The sequence below is a fragment of the Rhinoderma darwinii genome, chromosome 2, assembly GCF_050947455.1.
Source record: "Rhinoderma darwinii isolate aRhiDar2 chromosome 2, aRhiDar2.hap1, whole genome shotgun sequence".
In the NCBI taxonomy this organism is placed as follows: domain Eukaryota; kingdom Metazoa; phylum Chordata; class Amphibia; order Anura; family Rhinodermatidae; genus Rhinoderma; species Rhinoderma darwinii.
Window position 1 is genome coordinate 284,076,415 of NC_134688.1, and position 19,667 is coordinate 284,096,081.

A 19,667-nucleotide genomic window follows, 5' to 3' on the forward strand; every position below is an offset into this window, starting at 1 on the left:
ACTTATATGACCAGTGACAGGCTTCCTTTACGAAAAAAAATTCTGGGCAACACTCAGGCCGGGGATTCCGCTTCAGGAGTTGCCCCCGATGTCACTGTCCATATATGGATAGTGACATCAGGGGCTCCACCTAGGAGTGCAATCCCGGGCAGTGGCACTATCTACGGGGGGGGGTGCTATCTACATGGGGGCTGTGGCACTTCATACAAAGAAAATCTCCTCCTCCTCCTCACATGCACTTCGCACTGTAAGGAGGAGGAGAGCGAGCAGCAGAAAGCACGGATAGACTTCTATGGGAGCCGTGCGGCCGTGAGAACGGGTCAACATAGGGCATGTTCCCTTTTTGGAAAACCAGTCTAAAGCATTATTTTTAATAGGTTAAAGCTATGTAAAACCCTTCTGGGTGTCAATTTTTTTTTAAATGAAAAAAATAATTTTTACTTATTGAGATACAGCTGTTCCTGTATACAGAGCAGATGTATAGTTCGCCTAATTCTCTACTAGTCAGATCTGCGGGAATGATGGGTTCAGTGAAAGCAGGTCCTGGGTGTTTCTGAGAGGCTGGATCCACCTGTAATCTATCACATCTATATTCATAACTTAGATGTGATAGATTAAAAGTGGATCCTGCGTATCTCGCTGACCCTGAACCTATCAGGTCTTAGTGAAAGATACAGCAGCTGTGTAAACAGGATACAAAGCAGCGGTATCTCAAAAAGTAAAAGGAATTTTTAATAAAAACTCATTTGAAAGTTGCACCAAACACACTGACTGACATTTTTTTTAAAAAAAACCAAATCATCACTTTCAAAGGTTTACATATCCTTTAATCTTTTACACGTCATTTGGACTTAAAGAAGTTGAAATATACCTGATGATGTGACACTCTGGACTCTGTAGGCAGACAAACAATTTACAGAGCAGTACAGCTCAGTGCGGCCCACACTGTTGGTGTTCTCTATCATTTCTGCTGATGAACGTAAGGTTTTACAAAGTGCACATGGAGTGATCTTAGCAGATTTCTGTTGGGGGAAAGAAAGACTCATAGTAAAGAAACTAATAATGCTTTTGATTTTAATAAGAATGAAAGTACAGTTGTGTGGTATGTGTATATTACATGTAACAGGAATCTACTAATGTGTCATAATTAGCACCAAATATATCTGACCTTTTAACCAGAAAACTATTTATCATCATCAGGGTCCCCTCCCCCTCTTTTGGTCTGTATTCTGTCCTCCTTTTTGTGCCTGTCTAGTCGAATTGTTTCCCCTAAGGCCTCATGCACACGACCGTAGCCATGTGCACAGCCGTGATTTTCGGGTCGGCCGGCTGCGGACTGTCACCTGCGAGCCGCCCGCAAATCACGGGTCGTGCACATGGCCGCGGCCATTATTTTCAATGAGCCCGGACCGCAGAAGACGGCCGTAATAAGACATGTCCATTCTTTCTGCAGTGCGGGCTCCCGGGCCAAGCACAGACCGTAAAAACTACGGTCGTGTGCATGGCCCCATAGAAATGAATAGGGCCGCAATTCTCCCGTGGATTTTTGGGGGAATTGCAGCCGCAAAAGCATGTTTGTGTGCATGGGGCCTAACTCGACACTTGTCAGTATAGGGCTGCTGCATTTATCACTCAGGCACTTGGAACTTTGCTATATTTACCCATGCATTTTTTTTTCTATAGGATGTTTTTAGTCTTTACATGTGGGGAACATGCCTAATAAAGACGTTATATTTTGCATAATACTGCCTGTATTTTGTGATAGCAGAAAACTATTTTGTAGTATGTTTTTGTTTTTTTAACCACATTTAACTCAATATATTACATGGGTAAGTTAGTGTAGAATAAACACTGCAGAATTCCCGTCAGGATTTTCTGGTGTCTTAATTCCGCAGCATTTTTGGAACATAAATCGACATGCTGCGGATTGAAAATCCAAACAGCAAGTCAATTCTTCCTCGTCTCTTGTAGCGTGTGGATAAAATTTGTTCAAAGCGCAACCACTTTGCTTCTACTGTAAATGCTGCAGAATTTCCGAACAGAAAATTCTGGTGGAAATTTTACAGCGTTCATGCGAAGTGTGAACATAACTATTTTACACCATACTCTTTATATGATACGAAATATATCAGCATATTTGGATTCTCCCTTAATTTGACTGTCCACACTACTCTAAGAATAAAACACAATACACACACTATAAGGCCTAGTTCACACAGTTTTTTTTTTGCGCTGTTTTTGATACAGAAACCGCGTCGGAACGTGCAATAGAAAAATGGACGAAACACCTCCCATTGATTTTGCGGGGAAAAAAAGTGACACGCTCTTTCTTCCTGCGGTTCTGTCTCTAACCTCCCATTGAAATCAAGGGAAGGCAGAGGAAGCGTTTTTCGCTGTGTTTTTTGCCCGCGGCGCTCAATGGCCGTGGCTTAAAAACGCAGCGAAAACTGGGACAAAGGAATTTTAAGGCAGATTTTTCTGCCTGTAAAAAAACCTCAGTGTGAACATACCCTAATAAAAGAAACTATTCTATAAAACATAAATAAGCAGAATTCCGAGTGGTGTTGTATTCACCTGTTTGAAGGTGGTCACACAAGAGGAACTGCAGAACTTTTTGCACTGGCCATCGATGTTCAGCAAATGGCACTGTCCAGAGCCACTATAGCAATATCCCCCGCAATTTTCACAACAGTTCATAGTCAGGTTGTTGGCAGAGCGGAATTTAGAGAAGCAGACATCACTGCAGAGCTTATGAACCACATTCTGGTAGTTTACTTCATGTCGGATCTAAAAACAACAATTGGGGAGAATGTCATTAGTCAAAGCCCATTTGCACATTGAAAGGGTTTTCCCATAATCATCATCATCTATCCACAGGATAGGAGATAAGTGTGTTCCCGTTTAAGTCCTACCGTTGGGACCCCCACCAATCCCAAGAACGGGGGTACCCAAGTGTCATGTGAATGGAGCGGTACTGTGCATTTGAGCCACTGCTCCATTCACATTCTGTAGGACTGCTGGATATAGTACAGTCCGATCTCAGCTAGCGCCAGAGATAGTAAATAGAGTGGTGCCCGAGAATGTGCAGTACCGCACCATTAACATAGGGCACTCGGTAACCCCTGTTCTCAGGAACTGTGGGGATCCCAGCAGTCGGACTCCCACTGATCAGATATTTATCACCTATCCTATGGATATGTGATAAATGACGATTATGGGAAAACCCCTTAAACTAATTCACTGACAAGGACGTATGTAATATGTCAGGACTTAAAAACTCCAGCAGTATTCGGGGAACAGCATGAAATGTCCCCCTCCCTGACAGAAACAAAACTACGGTCATCTCTCCCCTTGTATAGCTTTCCAGTGACCCAGTTCTGGTGAATATTAGGGTTGTCACGATACCAGAATTTGGACTTCGATACAGATACTTTGTGTAGTATTGCGATACTCGATACCAAAACGATACTTATGCCAACAATAAAAAAAACAAAGTTCTTCCATTTTCTGATGTGAAGCACGTGGTATTATGAATTTTGAACCTCCATGTGCCTCACATTAATAGTAATTGACCCCATCATGTTCCTCAGTCATAATGGACAACAGTGGGTTAATGTGTGAGGTACATGATGGGGTTAATTACTATTAATGTGAGGCACATGGGAGTTCAAAATTCATAATACCTCGTGCTTCACATTAATAAGTGAAAGGAAGAAGTTTTTATTTTATAACCGCGTAAATATCTTAAATGACGCTATAAATTTATTACGGTAGCGACGATACCGTATTGAGACTTATTTTAATGTTTATTGTAAAAAAAAAAAATTCCAATTTTTTTACTTTTCAACTTTAATGTACTGGCATATATCTACATGTCAGTATATTAGCCTGTGTACTGATAGTACACAGGCAGCTGTTGGGACATTCCTAAGTATGCCCTAATAACAGGAAATATGGTTAGACAGCCCTGGGGTCCTTCAGTCTGCCAAATTTTATGTTTATTGTCACTAAAATAGTTCTTCCTTTAACAATTTTATTGCTTGATTCAGACAAGCAGAATAGGATTTTCTGCGTCTGAAAGGGTTTGAATAAGATAAGAAAAAAGGGACTACAGTGAAATACAAAACGGCTTTTCCGTTGGCTATGTTTGGCATTGCAGTTCAGCGGAATGGGACTGAGCTGCAATATTAGGCCTCATGCACAAGACCGTGCCCGTAATCACGTTCCATGATTACGATTACCGCGGACAGTCGTCCGCATTTGCGGGCCGTGCTGCCATTCTAAAGTATGGGAGCACAGTCCATAAAAAAATAGGACATGTCCTATTTTTTACAGAAACGTTCTACGGCTCAGACACCTTCCCAGGAATTCCTACCTTAATCTCCCTCTTTGTTTTGATCCTATTTTGTCTTGTATTACAATTACTACATAGAAATATAAAATAGTTTTTGTACTCATCATAAAATATTTTTCTCGTAGTCTTCATTGGGGGGACATAGGAATCATAGGTATAGACTCCTGCCACAAGGAGGCTGATAGCAAGAACAAAATTGGCTCCTCCTACATAGGCTATACCCAGACTAGTGACACAGAGCAAATAAGTATGTATCCCAACTGTAGAAGTAAAATAAAATAACCAATGTCTGATAACCAGAAAAAAACAACAACAAAAGGAACACGGTCAAAATTAGGAACGACACAAGCTCAGCAATAAAAAAAATTAAAGAGGCTCTGTCACTAGTTTAGTAATGTCCAATCTCCTAGCGAATATAATAGGCGCGATCACACTGATAATGCTAGTGAAAATTGTGCCCCAAAAAGTTTATTTTAAAACTTATGAGCTTTTTATCTAAATATGCAAATGAGGCTATACTAGACAAGTGGGTGTCAATACCAGCGTTCTCCTGCGGTGGAGCTATGTCACAGCCTCTGACGCTATCCTGTCAGCATGAAGCTGCTTCACACAGTGTGAGAGACTGAGGCTGGAGGGAAGGGGATCACTGGTTCTGGTAGAATATGAAAGATGAGATTCTAATCGCAGTTCTAGCTATGCAACAACCGGAGGAATCCCCAGTTGAAAACAGTCAGGAATGAAAGCTGTATACTATATGATCACGCTGTGTTGCTGGGCAGGGAAGAGGAGAACTGTATGACGCTGATTGGACAGCGTCATACAGAAAACATTACAACGCCCAGAGTGAAAAGAAAGAGTTAGCTCCCATTTGGCAAATATAGCCAAATTAGCATATTTAGAAAAATGCACATAACTTTGCAAATAAAAGTTTTTGAATTTTTTTTTACACTGTAGTTATCAGCATCATAGCGTCTATTGGATTAGTTAGGAGATAGGAAATTAATAAACTAGTGATAGATCCTCTTTAAAATGGGAGAGCGGTGTCCCTCAATGAAGATTACAAGAAAGAGAAATTACGTGGAGTACAAAAAATTCTCTTTTCTTATATGTATCATTGGGGGACACAGGAACCATGGGACGTCCTAAAGCAGTCCCTTGGACAGAAAAACTGCTAGGCGGAAGAAAGAGCCGCCGCCTGCAACACATTGCGTCGAAAGCTAGAAATTGCTGGTGCCAAAGTGTGCACCCTGTAAAATTTGGAACAGGAGTAGAGAGAGAACCAAGTACTGGCCGTACACACCTGAAGAGCTGAAACGAATTGTGAACTGCCCAGGAAGTCCCTACCAAACAGGTGGAGTGTGCAGTACCCAGGAAAGGAGGATCCAGTCCCTTCAAAATCGATATGCCTTGCATATGGCTGAGAGGATCCAACGAGGTATGGTCACCTTGGTAACCGGCAATCCCTTACGTTGTCCTTCCAGGATGACAAAGAGCAAATCTGATGCCGAGAGAAGAGGTGACAGATACAAATGGATGGCCAGCACAAAATCCTCTCATGAAGGGACCACTCCCTGGGATGGGAGGGACAAAATGATGGTAGGACAACCTCCCCAATGAGGTGGAAACCGAACACTACCTTTGGGAGCAAGGAAGGTACAGGCCGAAGAACCACCTTGTCCTGGTAAAGGATGAGAAATAGAGAGAGTGACCACATATAGCCACTAGTTCTTGTGCTCGCCTGATGTAGGTCACTGGAACCAGTAAAATCATATTTCAAGAAATGAGACGTAAGCATCCATGAGGGGCTCAAAGACCTGTATGGCAAACGGCATGTGCTACCCCCTGCAGGTGCATGGGAAAAACTCCCAAAAATATGTCTGATTCAAAAATTACATCAAGTCTTCATTAAATAGAAAAATTTCAATCTTAAAAAACAAATAATTTAAAAACACCCCGGGTAGGAATGTTCACCATAATCATAACCATGTAATTACATACGGAGTATTGCACAGAGAGGAGGAATCTAGAATCTGATCTCCCTCATATAGCATAGGTATGTTGCATAACAAGTGTATATATACTTAGTATTGCAAATAGTATAGATATCGATAATAATGTTATTTACCTATGGTAGACATGATGACAAAGTTCCTATCCGAGGAACACCTCGACGCGCGTTTCGCTTCCTTCGTCAGGAGAACTTTTTAAATGATTTGTTTTTTAATTGTATGTATTCTAGGGGGTAATTTTTCCCTAATGGGACAATAAAGATTACAATTTTTCTATGTAATGAAGCCTTAATGTAATTTTTGAATCAGATATATTTTTGTTAGTTTGAGAAGAGATAGTTATGTTCTGATTGTACAGTGTATGCTCGGGATACATTTTTGGTTGATGAGGTCTTCACATGGGACTTGGTTGCCAGAGGTCTCTGAAAGGGTAGAGACCTGACCCTTTCAAAGAACGAAGGGCTAAATTCCGCATTCAGGACAGACTGAAGGAGGGTGAAAAGAGAAAAGTTTACAGAAGGAATCAAAAATTCTTTGCATCATCGAAAAAAAAGTCTACCCAGGCCAGTTTTCTCACCTTTATCATAGTTTGATTGATTTGGTCTCAGAAACCACTGGCTCTCAAGACAGCAGCTTCAACAGGCATGCTGTCAAGAGCAGTGACCGTAAATTCGGGTAGTAAAGTAGATCCTGAAAAAGCAGATCTCATCTGCGACGAGGTTGTTCACGTCAGCGTTCCAGGAGCGCCTGGGCACATCCGGAGTCACCAATATGACCGAAACGCCTTCCGCTTGATCTTCCTAAGCTCCCGTGGCAGAAGTGGAAATGACGGGGGGGGGGGGGGGGGGGATGAGAACAGATGGGAGCCGCAGCCAGAGGATGACGTGTCCTGGAGACAAACCTCAGCATTTTGTGGATCAGCTGTGATGCCATGGGGTCGATGTCTGGGGTGCCCCAAAGTCCACAGAGCTAGGTGAAGATGTCAGTGTGGAGAGACCACTCTCGGAGTTCCAGATATTCCCAAATGAGGTAGTCAGCAACCCAACTGTCTACTTTAGGGCTTTGAACTGGGAAGATTGATGGAACGTGGTACTTTGCCCAGGCGAGAATCCAAACTGTTTATTTTATGATGACCTTAGCAAGCCCAAAGGGGAGGGCGATGAACTAAAAGTTATCAGCATGGACAGCAAAACGAAGAAAGCACTGGTGAGGGAGAAAGATGGGGACATGCATTTATGTGTCCTGAATGTCCAAAGACAACAGGATTTCGGTAACTTTCATGAAAGAAATGAACGATCCTTTAGGGTTCCTGAAGTGTCCGGATGTGGGAGGGGTCCTATTGCAGTATACGGGTGTTGATGAGATGTATTGCTGCTTTTGTGTCCCATATCCAGGGCTCTACTTAGTACTCAAGTTGTGATGATATGCTGTTAAGTACGAAACTCACATGCGTAGAAGTTCAATTTAACTATGTTCAGTTACATTTTTTAATACAATATGTATTATATATAATTTGTAACATCCGGATTTATGCTGTGCATTTTAATTATGTGGGATTGAGTGTTGCTTCCGGTGTGACCGGATGCTCAGTCTCTTATCTTTCCACTGTATACTATTCAGTATATGTATACATGATGTGATGCCATTATTTCTTAATTGATACACTAATTGTATTGTTTATTGTTCAATAAAACGAGTTAAAAAAATAAATAAAAGAAATGAATGATTGGAGGGACTCCATCTGAAAATGGAGGAGGCGGACAAGTCGGTTAAGGCGTTTCAGGTCGAGAATGTAAAAGACCAAATCATGCTTTTTGGGGATGACAACGAGGTTTGCCTAGAAACCCTTGAACTGCTCGGAAGGAGGAACTGGGATGATGAAGCCTTGGTCTAGAAGAAAGTCGACAGCTTGCTCGAGGGAAAATTCTATTCTGTATCTAGATGAGACTACATCCAGGCGTCCTCCACCAGAAAAACCCATGTGTCCTGAAAGAGGAGTCGGACTCCCATCTGATTAGGAGACGTAGAGTTTTTATGATGCCTGGATTTGAAGGGCGACCCAGTAGGGTGCAGTGTTAAAAGGAAGGGTGTGGCTTGAAGGACTATGTGGCCTTTGAAATGATCTCATCTAGCTACCAAACAGATGAGTACCCGCAAAGGAGAGGGCAGTCAGATGAAGCGCAGTCAGCATTTCATATTATCAGTCACAAAAACCTGCGAATGGCTATAATGTTTCTAGCATCGTGAGAGACACATCTGGCCAATTCCAGGGAGGCCGAACAAAGGTATTTACCAGCATGAGCAATTTGATTGGTAAGATTGATCAGTTAGGCAGCCAGGGCCCCCGGACTTAATACCTTGCTTGAGCTGCTTGGCCAATGCTGAGACAGCCTTGGAGACCCAGGTAGAAGCAAAAGCCAGGCGGAAAGCTGAAACAGCCGCTATAAAACTAGATTTGGCATGAGACAATTTGTATGCTAGTGGGATCCTGTGGATCAGCCGCATAGGCCTAATGTAGAGAACCTGGTCCGGTTCCAAATAGTTGCTGAAGAGGGGCACCTAAAAAACCTCCTGTTGAGAGGTAGAGGTCTTAGCATCCTAAATGTAAAGGGTATCTCAGAGGGAAAGGATCAGGCTCGTCCTCCATGTGTGCCATTTTTGAGGATTGTTACGGGTCCGAGGACATAATCTCGCTTGAGGAAGGGAGGTCATCTAGAGGAAGCATGGGCAGGTGAAGGAGCCACCTGGGGGACAGGTGGTCAGATCCAAGCGGCCCCTAGGACTAAACCGCAAAGCCTGGCGCTCTGTTAGAAGCTTGACTGATCAGTAGCGTCCAGTCCGAACAGAAAACAGCTATAGACCATGCGGACAGTCGTGGGAGGACTAAGCAGTACTGGAAGGTGGCCAACGTGAAGTCGCTCGAGAGGTAGTGGAGTCCCACAGTGGAGGGAGCTCAGAAGCTCCCGCCTGGATCTCCTGAAATGAAATGTGACCAGAGGAAAGGAGGTATACTCCCCCATCTATGGTTTTCTCCTGTGGCTGGTCTTCTTAGCCTCACTACGATGCACCACTGTAGGAGGGGGGTGCACAGGGGAGATCGTAAGGGATATCTCCAGAATGGGTGATACAGCAGCTGGACTGCTCTGTTCTTTTCTGCTGGCCGTTGGCAAACAAGGGAACACAGTGCAAATTCCTCCACACTGTGCCCTTGTGTCACTGTGGGGGCAGGGAGGTCCAGCTTTCCCAAGTTGGAAGACTTACTATCTATAACTGAACACTATAGGTAGAACAGATCTGGAGAACTAGATCAGGGTCTGCCTCCTATTAACACTCATCTAAAACTGATTAACTCTGCGTCAGAAGGCTGGGTCAAGCCTGCGTAGGAGAAGGCAAATTTGTTCTTAGTGTCAGCAGCCTATACCCATGGTTCCTGTGTCCCCAATGATACATACAATAAATAAAGTATTTTTGTATAGTTGCTCTAGGAGATAAACCTCCCAACCCTGGCTGCCAGAAAACCAGTTGCAGCAGAACCTGCCCCTGCAGTAGGATACACGGATTGATAAGCCCAGCCTACTTTGATAACCACGCCTGGTCAGTGGATCACCAGCTAAAAATCAAACAGATCAGCAGAAGCCGTGTTCTCTGCAGGATTTCCACACAACTGTTTTTATGAGCATGCAGAACATCGTGAAGACGGACAAATATTGTGGACAAGTTCATCTCTGGTTTACTTTTATCTTTCTTAAGCTTGGCCCTTCTGGTTGGTTAGTAATAGTCATTTTCAAGTTTTTTTAAACCATCATTTATAATTACATATAGGGTTTGGGCAGAATTTTTGGTGTTGCCGACTTACCACTGCGTTTTTTAGACACACGCTGCATTTAGTAGAAATGCTATTGGTGTGAATTGTAACTGTAGCCTTCCTCTTCAGCTCATAGGATGACAGACAGGGCTGGCTGCAAAAGTCCTTACTGCCACTAGGATTGTCAAACTGGGCTGTAATAACATCCTTGGGATCTGCAATAATTCTGATGAAAGGACACAAATAAAACTATAAGAAAAAATATTGCAGACAGGAGAGGGAATATTATACATAAGCACAATTTTTTGCAGTAACAAATATATAAGATCTTACATCTTATCTAGCTTCTTAAAGGATACATTTTTGTTAATGAACGTGCGCTTCAGAATGGTTAGAAAATAATCTATAATTGTTGTATGTGCGTTTGCGCTGGTCACAAATTTAGCTACAGATTTCAGGCCACTCCACAGCTGATACAATCCTAAGTACGCAGCCAGTTTTGGTCATGTGGCCAATTATTTATTTAAATTGGACGTGTCACTTTATGTAAGAATAACTTTATATTGCTTTTACTCAAGTGATTCTGAGATTGTTTTATTGTGACACATTGTACTTTATGAGAGTGATAAATTATGGTATGTTGGCATTACTTTTTGAACGGCCTTTTAATTTTTTTAGCAGGTAAGAAGGTTTAAAAGTTGAGCAGCAATTTTTCACGAAAATTTCCAAAGCCTATTTGTTTTGGGACTAATTTAGTTCTGAAGTGGCTGTGAGAATCTGTATATTAGAAACCTGCCATAAATCACCCCATTTTAAAAACTGCAGCCCTCAAAGTATTCAAAACAGAATTTAGGAAGTTTGTGTTACCCCTTAGGTGTTGAAAGTGAAAATGTCATTTTTTTTTCTGCCGATATTAAATTTTAACTCATTTTTTTCTGTAACATAGCAAGTGTTAACAGAGAAATACATCCAAATATTTATTACCCAGATTCTGCATGGTTGAGGTTGTTACCCTATACCCAATGCTGCCCCATACATTGTGTGCATCTATCATAAATAAATATGTGATCACCATTGCAGCTTTACATGGTCATCCAGCTTTCCCAGGACCCGGAATGTCAAAAGTTGGTCTGGCTATATGGCAAGATTTATCACTACATAACGATTTTGGAAAACTTGTATAAGTATGCTGCTTCTATACCTGAAACAGTAAGCTTGTTGTCCTAATATAAGGAGTGCTGGAATAAAATGCGCCTAATTTATTAAGAAACATATGCTTCTTAATAAAATAGACTCATCTCGGGCTGTCCATGCGCCAGAAAGTAAAATTTAAGCCAGCTTATAGCGAATTTGTTGAGCTGTGAGTGGCTCTGTCCCCTTATGCTAAGCACTGCTCACTTTTTGTGACTAAGCGGCTTAAAACGGTAAAAAGTCGCAAATTATTGTGCAAATATGGCATCTGACATAATTAGCATTTTTGTTATGCCATAACATTGGCGTACAGCCATTGATACATTTCCCTTCTATGAGTTTATTAGTACTGGTACTACTGTTGGAATGGTTACCACATTTATTTACTACTAATGGTAACTTATGAGATTCCTTCCCAAAAAAATGGCTACACTCTGTGTAGGCCAAGTATGCAGCCTAAACCCAGCCCCCTCCACCCTAACTTTTTGGCTGACGTTCACTAGCATTAAAGAGTAAAGGCAGGGGGAGAAATGTCTAAGCATACACTGCTGTTTTATTTTGTTTTTCAAGTTCTGAAATAGTGATATAGGACATACCAGGAGCAAGAAACATAAGGATATTGTGGGAGGTTGTGTTTGTTGTTGTTTTTTCTGTTTGAATTCTGGGGGAAATGTATTAAGCCTAGCGTTTCATACGCCAGTCTTAATAAAAAAAACAAGCTCGGATAGGATGCAACAAATTTATTCAGAGGCACACACAGAGATATCCGCTATAATTTACACTGGTTTCTCGACGTAAATAAATGTCAATATGTCACCCCACCCCTTAAGCCGCCTACTTTTTAGAAAACAACTTTTTATTGCAGATCCGCTGCAAGAAAAAAATGTCTGCGTGCCTCCGTATAAAATCAAGTGCACACAGAAGTAAGGTGACGGCCCATAGAGTTCCTTGGGCATCATATTGTGGATACAGACTACATGTAGCTCTGTAGCTATTTTTTTTAATTTTATTTATAAAGCCTTCACTGGGGACGGCCATAAACCATTCCCCTTTCAGGAGGTACGTGTGTTTATGGCAGCTGAAATAAATGGAAATCAATTGACAGAGAAATATCATTACAGATTATTCCAGCCTCAAGGAAGTGATGGAGTACAGCACCTCCTGCAGAGACAAGAGCAGAAACACAGAGCCTTATCTGTGCGTAGCGTTGCTTTTCTACCTTATTCCAGGCTTTCAGTCATACAATAGAGCGGTCATTAATTTGCCCACCCTCTAATGAGGATTAGATGATTCTCCTCATCCTGTGCCTGTATATACAGCAAAGCTGACAAGTGAGCTATAGAGAACAGGAAGCGAAGGCTTATTGTGAGTGCTCTAGTGGCCATCGTCAGAACTATAATATATCAAGATTTTTTTTTTATTCTAAAAACACCTTATTTACATAACATGTATTTTTCTAATGATACATTCCCTTAAGGCCCTGTTAACACAGAGTTTCTTTGCAGGCAGAAAAAATCAGCCTCAGAATTCCTTTTTCCCTGTGGCCATTGAATCTAATACATGGACCACAAGCAAAAAAATGCAGCGAAAAACGCACAGAAACAAGCGTCGCAGGGTTTTTCTGCCTCTCATTTATATCAATGGGAAGTCAGTGCCAGAATCCGCGGCAAGAAATAACATGCCGTTTTTTTTTTGTTTTTTTTTTCAAAAGCCGCCTGGGAAAAATACTCCTCTGCCACCCATTGAAATCAATGAGGGCCGATTTTGGATAATTTCTGGTGCCGATTCCGCCACAGTTTTCATCCATCAAAATCAGTGCTAAAAAAACCTCAGTGTGAACTGACCCTTAATAAGATTGTCGTTACAAAAGAATCCAAGACTGGTTTGTTTGTCTAGAACAGCTTCTAAACTTATGATTTCTAAAAAAAATTGACATGATATTAATTAGAACTGTATCTTACTTTGAACAGCTGGAGCAGGTTCTCTTAGCAGCAGCAACTGGCCGGGGGGAGGGAGGTACAGTGTAGCCAGTAAGGCAAAGGGTGGAACAGAAGAGCTGTGTAGATCCCTTACGCTGGTATGCAGTCTGTCCCTTCTGGAGAACCTTTTTGCAGCCTGAACAGGAAACTCGGACAGCGGGCGTAGGGACAGCAGGAACTGCTGGTACAGCTTTGTTTGCTCCTGGGGAGCTTTGGGGTGTCTGCAATCCACTGGAGAGCTGGGGGGCTATTGAACATATGAATCAACATACTGGTTAGCTTTCAAGCTTTAATACTCTACAAATAAAAAACAAATAAACAAGCAAGTAGACCTAAAAGCTATTACACAAAAACGTAAACTATATGGATATAATCTATGGAGATTAATGTGTGCAATGCTTCACTAGCCCCTGAGTTCTTAAAGATTCCTAGATGGCAGCCCGGCTACTGCATTTTACTTTATTCTCAACCCTCTGCAGGTTTCAACTATTCTGGAACATGATTAACCCAAAACCCCCAACTCTACCCACATTGGAACAGTTAGGGTTTTGTGATTAAAAAATTACATTTGAGAAACACAATGAAAACATTTCATAAGAAGGAACATTTAGAAAACCGCAAGTGCGAATTTTAAGATTGATTTCTTGATTAATTGATTTCTATTATGAAAATCTGCAATTATTGCGTATTGAATTCGGTCGGGAATGGACATGCAGCGGATTTAAAATTTCTGCCCAAATTTATATATCCACAATGTAAAAATACGCTGCATGTGGTTTGGGATTGTAAAAACCCATCTACTTGCATTGTACAGTAAAATGATGCAGATTTGCTCTGCGTATTCCGCAAAGCAAATCGGTATCAAATCCTGAACGTGTGAACTGGCACTAACACTCACAGTGACTAAGAGATTTTTTTTTTATACAGCTTCTTTGTATCCTGGATACATAGAAGTAATATCTTGCAGTCACAGCCAAATCCATCAGGTCAGTGGGACTGACTGCTTCGGTGAGCGCTGGTCTTGCGAGTCTTCTGACACGCAGGATCCAGCTATTATCGATCACATCTAAGTTCATAAGTTTACATAGCTTTTAAAGGAAATCACTAAAAAAGAAGTAAATCAATAAATACAGACTTTTATGGATCAGAAAAGAGTTAACTATAGGTGCTAATGTTGAGGGGTTGTCCCCACCAACTCTGCGAATGAAGAGACTGCAGAATTGGTTTAGTGCTGCTGCACCTGTACAGCGGCACTCCCAGCCAACCGCCAGGCAGGGAACTGCAACACAGCCCCATTCACTTATGGAGCGGTGTTGCAGATCACTGCATAGCATTTGGCCGGGAGTGCTGCAGCGAAAAAAACTGCAGGGAAAAACTGTGAAGGGGCGACAGTGCTAAACAAACACTACGGCTCCTTCAATTACAGAATCGGTGTAGATCCCAGAAGTTGTACCATCAAGAATCCAAAAGTGATGGCATATCCCAGCGACATGTGATGGGAAAACCCCTTTAAAACAATGTTTTAAACTAACGGTAGTAAGGCAAAAAAAAATCAAAACAAAAATAGAATTAAATTAAAAATAAAAAAAAATGTCAATACCACTCACCTAAAGGACTGCCACTGACTGAAAACACTGCACTGATTTTAAGCTCCCCTTCAGAAGTTTTTGGTTGCTGAGAGTACTCCTGAAAGAGACAGATTACACAATTTGCAGCTGTTTTATGATGCCACCATGTACTGCTGGCAAAATATAGAAAAAGTGAGAAGCTGTAAATTAGAACGTCACAAAAAGGTGGAGATCATGACAGTGGTCAAACAAAAGAAATTACCTTTTTAAATAAAAGTACCAAACAGTAGAAGCTGCCATTTTGAAATTACATGGGCTAGCTTTGTTATAGAGAGGAGGTGACTATTTAAGGTCTTATTTACCTCAGAATTGTCCGGTTCATCTTTGACTTTGTCTACAAAGTTGGGTGGTGGTGCCAGTGCCCTATCATAATCTTCATCCATTGGCTCCTCCTTTATTCTGACACCTGGAGTATACGAGTTTCCCAAATTTTCACCCATTGGTGACTTGCTACTGTAGCTGAAACCAGGTTCCTGAAACCAAAAACAAACCAGCCTGTTACTAGCATAATATAAAATGCTCAAAATCTGATTTCTGTTAAGAGTAAAAAACAATTCAACATAATACCATATTAAGGCACGGACTCATTAATACAGCTACTATATTCGGTTTACCATACATTGAAAGACTAACTCTGGAAGGAGAGACATTGTGCAGGAAGGAGAGACATTGTGCAGGAAGGAGAGACATTGTGCAGGAAGGAGAGACATTGTGCAGGAAGGAGAGACGTTGTGCAGGAAGGAGAGACGTTGTGCAGGAAGGAGAGACGTTGTGCAGGAAGGAGAGACATTGTGCAGGAAGGAGAGACATTGTGCAGGAAGGAGAGACATTGTGCAGGAAGGAGAGACGTTGTGCAGGAAGGAGAGACGTTGTGCAGGAAGGAGAGACGTTGTGCAGGAAGGAGAGACGTTGTGCAGGAAGGAGAGACGTTGTGCAGGAAGGAGAGACATTGTGCAGGAAGGAGAGACATTGTGCAGGAAGGAGAGACATTGTGCAGGAAGGAGAGACATTGTGCAGGAAGGAGAGACATTGTGCAGGAAGGAGAGACATTGTGCAGGAAGGAGAGACATTGTGCAGGAAGGAGAGACATTGTGCAGGAAGGAGAGACGTTGTGCAGGAAGGAGACACGTTGTGCAGGAAGGAGAGACGTTGTGCAGGAAGGAGAGACGTTGTGCAGGAAGGAGAGACGTTGTGCAGGAAGGAGAGACGTTGTGCAGGAAGGAGAGACGTTGTGCAGGAAGGAGAGACGTTGTGCAGGAAGGAGAGACGTTGTGCAGGAAGGAGAGACGTTGTGCAGGAAGGAGAGACGTTGTGCAGGAAGGAGAGACGTTGTGCAGGAAGGAGAGACGTTGTGCAGGAAGGAGAGACGTTGTGCAGGAAGGAGAGACGTTGTGCAGGAAGGAGAGACGTTGTGCAGGAAGGAGAGACGTTGTGCAGGAAGGAGAGACGTTGTGCAGGAAGGAGAGACGTTGTGCAGGAAGGAGACACATTGTGCAGGAAGGAGAGACATTGTGCAGGAAGGAGAGACATTGTGCAGGAAGGAGAGACATTGTGCAGGAAGGAGAGACATTGTGCAGGAAGGAGAGACATTGTGCAGGAAGGAGAGACATTGTGCAGGAAGGAGAGACATTGTGCAGGAAGGAGAGACATTGTGCAGGAAGGAGAGACATTGTGCAGGAAGGAGAGACATTGTGCAGGAAGGAGAGACGTTGTGCAGGAAGGAGAGACATTGTGCAGGAAGGAGAGACATTGTGCAGGAAGGAGAGACGTTGTGCAGGAAGGAGAGACGTTGTGCAGGAAGGAGACGTTGTGCAGGAAGGAGAGACGTTGTGCAGGAAGGAGAGACGTTGTGCAGGAAGGAGAGACGTTGTGCAGGAAGGAGAGACGTTGTGCAGGAAGGAGAGACGTTGTGCAGGAAGGAGAGACATTGTGCAGGAAGGAGAGACATTGTGCAGGAAGGAGAGACATTGTACAGGAAGGAGAGACGTTGTACAGGAAGGAGAGACATTGTGCAGGAAGGAGAGACATTGTACAGGAAGGAGAGACATTGTGCAGGAAGGAGACACATTGTGCAGGAAGGAGAGACATTGCGCAGGAAGGAGAGACATTGTACAGGAAGGAGAGACATTGTGCAGGAAGGAGAGACATTGTGCAGGAAGGAGACGTTGTGCAGGAAGGAGAGACGTTGTGCAGGAAGAAGAGACATTGTACAGAAAGGAGAACTTGGGGGAGATTTACAAAGCGAAATGCAGCCGAATTTTGACTCAAATTGCGCCATATCGTGCGCTAAATTTATTGTGTGTTTAAGACACTTTTTTGCCTCCAGTTTCAGACAGTTTTGAAAAACATCTTGATAAAAGTGATGTGGCGAATTCATAAATTGTGCAAAATTTATCAAAGACATGCACCATTTCAGGTTGCAAAATATTGGTATTTATGAATGCCAGCCATGAGGTGGCATAAGAAAAGATGTGTATGACAGTTATAGGTTGTACCAAATTAATCATGTCACATGCACCATTTGCACCAATTTCACCAAAACCTATATATTTCACTAAAACATACGGTATATATGACAAATGTCCCCAAATGTCTTTTTTCCAGAGTTCAGAAAAAAAACATTCTTTAAATCAATTATTGGATATTCTCCTTTAATTCATTGGGGGACACAGCACCATGGGTATAGGCCTTTGCCACGAAGAAGACTAACACTAGGTAAGAAAAGAGTGTGGATTCCTCATAGACAGGCCAAACCCTTCCCACAGACACTGGCCTATTCAGTCTGCACAGAAAATATCCATGGTCCCGGGAGAACAAAAACAACCAAAACAAAAGACCCGAGCCCAGAAAAATGAGAGGGATATCCGTGCCCCCCAATAAATTCAACGAGAAGTGGTTTTCACGGCGACTTAAAAAACCCAATTCTCTACAAAATACAGTATCTGCCATGCGACCTGCCTAACGCACAGCAGTTTAAAGTATCTTGCGAGCCAGGCTGGCACCAAACGATGATTGAGTATGAATCTGGAAGAATTTTGTGAAGGTGTAGCAGTCTTGTAAACCTGAGACTAAAGCTTGGAGCCATACCGTCCATGATGCACTGACAGCCCTCATGGAATGGGTGATGGCCTGTAATCTTCCCCTTGGACTGATCAATTTCCAGAATCACAGACCTTATCCAGTGAGTAATGGTGGCCTTGAAAGCTGCCAGCCCCTTCGGGAATCGCAAGAAGAGAGTCAGAACGTCTGTACGACTCAGTTGCAGGAAGGGAGATGCATACTGCTCTCACTAAAAAAAAAACAAGACAATGAAGGAAGCCCTTCCTCACGTGCAAAGGGGAGGAAAAGAAGGAAGGGAAGACGAAGTCGTCATTGATGTGAAAAGCAGAGACCACCTCTGAGAGAAAAGACAGGTCAGGACGAGAAGGCCGACTAGGAGGTGAGGACTGGTCCAGCACTGGTCCTAACAGGGGATGTTTGTGAAGAACCAAAAAGGAGCCGGATCGGTCTTTGGCACTTCAGGGGATCTTACGGTGCCTACTCCAAGGAAAAGAATGCGTTGCCTCAAGGGGAGATTCTAAAGGAGCGTTGATCTAGGCCGCTATTTGGAAAGGTAGGCGTTCCAGGGACTCAAACATAGTCTAGGAGATTCTGGAAAAATCCCGTTTGATATAGAAGGAAATTTGACTAGTTTAGGGAAGAGGCTCATCCTGAGAGGGTGCGTTGTCATGGGTGGTTCTAAGGTGCAGGTGCATGGAGCATAGAAAGCAAGACTGACTGCAGAAAAACAGCGACCACAAGAATAGTGTGTCACCACAGCCACACGGACTGATAGTTTGTTGGAGTCTTCCTTGGAGTAAAACATGGCGGCAGGGAAAGCGGAACCAGACAAGTGTTAGTTAGAAGAGAACCCCACCTGTGGGGAAAAAATGGCCCCCTTGAAAAAAAAACTAACCCAAAGGGCTATTTACTGCCGAATGAACAGATAGGAGGCTTTTCCCTGCTGGAGAGGAAAACCGAAGGCTTCTTGACAGAAGGTCTAATAGGCCCCAAGGATAATGTTGGCGTAGGACGAAGAAAGTGCGGCCCGATTGGAAGCCCCCGCTAAAAGAGATTGCCCAGGTAAAGCCCACGCTGACCAGCCATTTGGCAGCGGGGAAATAGTTTTGAATTTTAATGGTAAGTGTATGAAAAACTTATTATTTTAACATTTTGGGCAATTTAGTTTTTTATCCTCAGAAAATCTCTTTAACCCCTTTACAACGAAGGACGAATATATCCGTAGTGACAGCGGCATCTAATGTGTTTGACAGAGGGAGGGAGCTCCCTCTGTCACCCCATCGGCAGGGGCGCCGTTGGGTTTTCATGGCAACCAGGGGCCTAACAAAGGTCCCCAGGTCTGCCTTCAGCAACTGCCTATTAGGCCATACCAGAGGCATGGCCTAATAAATTGCAGTTTTACTCTGACAGGCAAAAATTCTTTGATATAATAAGTATACCAAAGCATTATATCTGCGATCGCACAGCAAAGTCCCCAAGTGGGACAAAAAAACCAAAAAGTAAAATAGTTAAATAAAGTTTATGAAAAAAGAAAAAAAGAAATAAAAAGAATCACTCTCCCCCCCCCCCCCCCGGTTTTATTTAGTAAAAGTGTCAAAACAAATAACACATACACATATATGGTATCGCCGTGATCGTAAC

At 42.7% G+C, this 19,667-nt stretch overlaps 1 protein-coding gene across 5 annotated transcripts in view; it reads right to left on the bottom strand.

Moving 5' to 3' along the window:
• Positions 1–19,667, bottom strand: part of ZMYM4 (zinc finger MYM-type containing 4) — a 130,796-nt gene that overhangs the window by 45,709 nt on the left and 65,420 nt on the right. For all 5 annotated transcript variants that reach the window (XM_075853357.1, XM_075853358.1, XM_075853360.1 and 2 more), the window contains 6 exons: positions 15,269–15,439; positions 14,946–15,024; positions 13,321–13,585; positions 10,220–10,394; positions 2,575–2,787; positions 872–1,022 (listed from right to left, as the gene is read on the bottom strand). In XM_075853357.1, the coding sequence (XP_075709472.1) occupies positions 872–1,022; positions 2,575–2,787; positions 10,220–10,394; positions 13,321–13,585; positions 14,946–15,024; positions 15,269–15,439 (1,054 nt within the window). The remainder of the gene's footprint in view (positions 1–871; positions 1,023–2,574; positions 2,788–10,219; positions 10,395–13,320; positions 13,586–14,945; positions 15,025–15,268; positions 15,440–19,667) is intronic.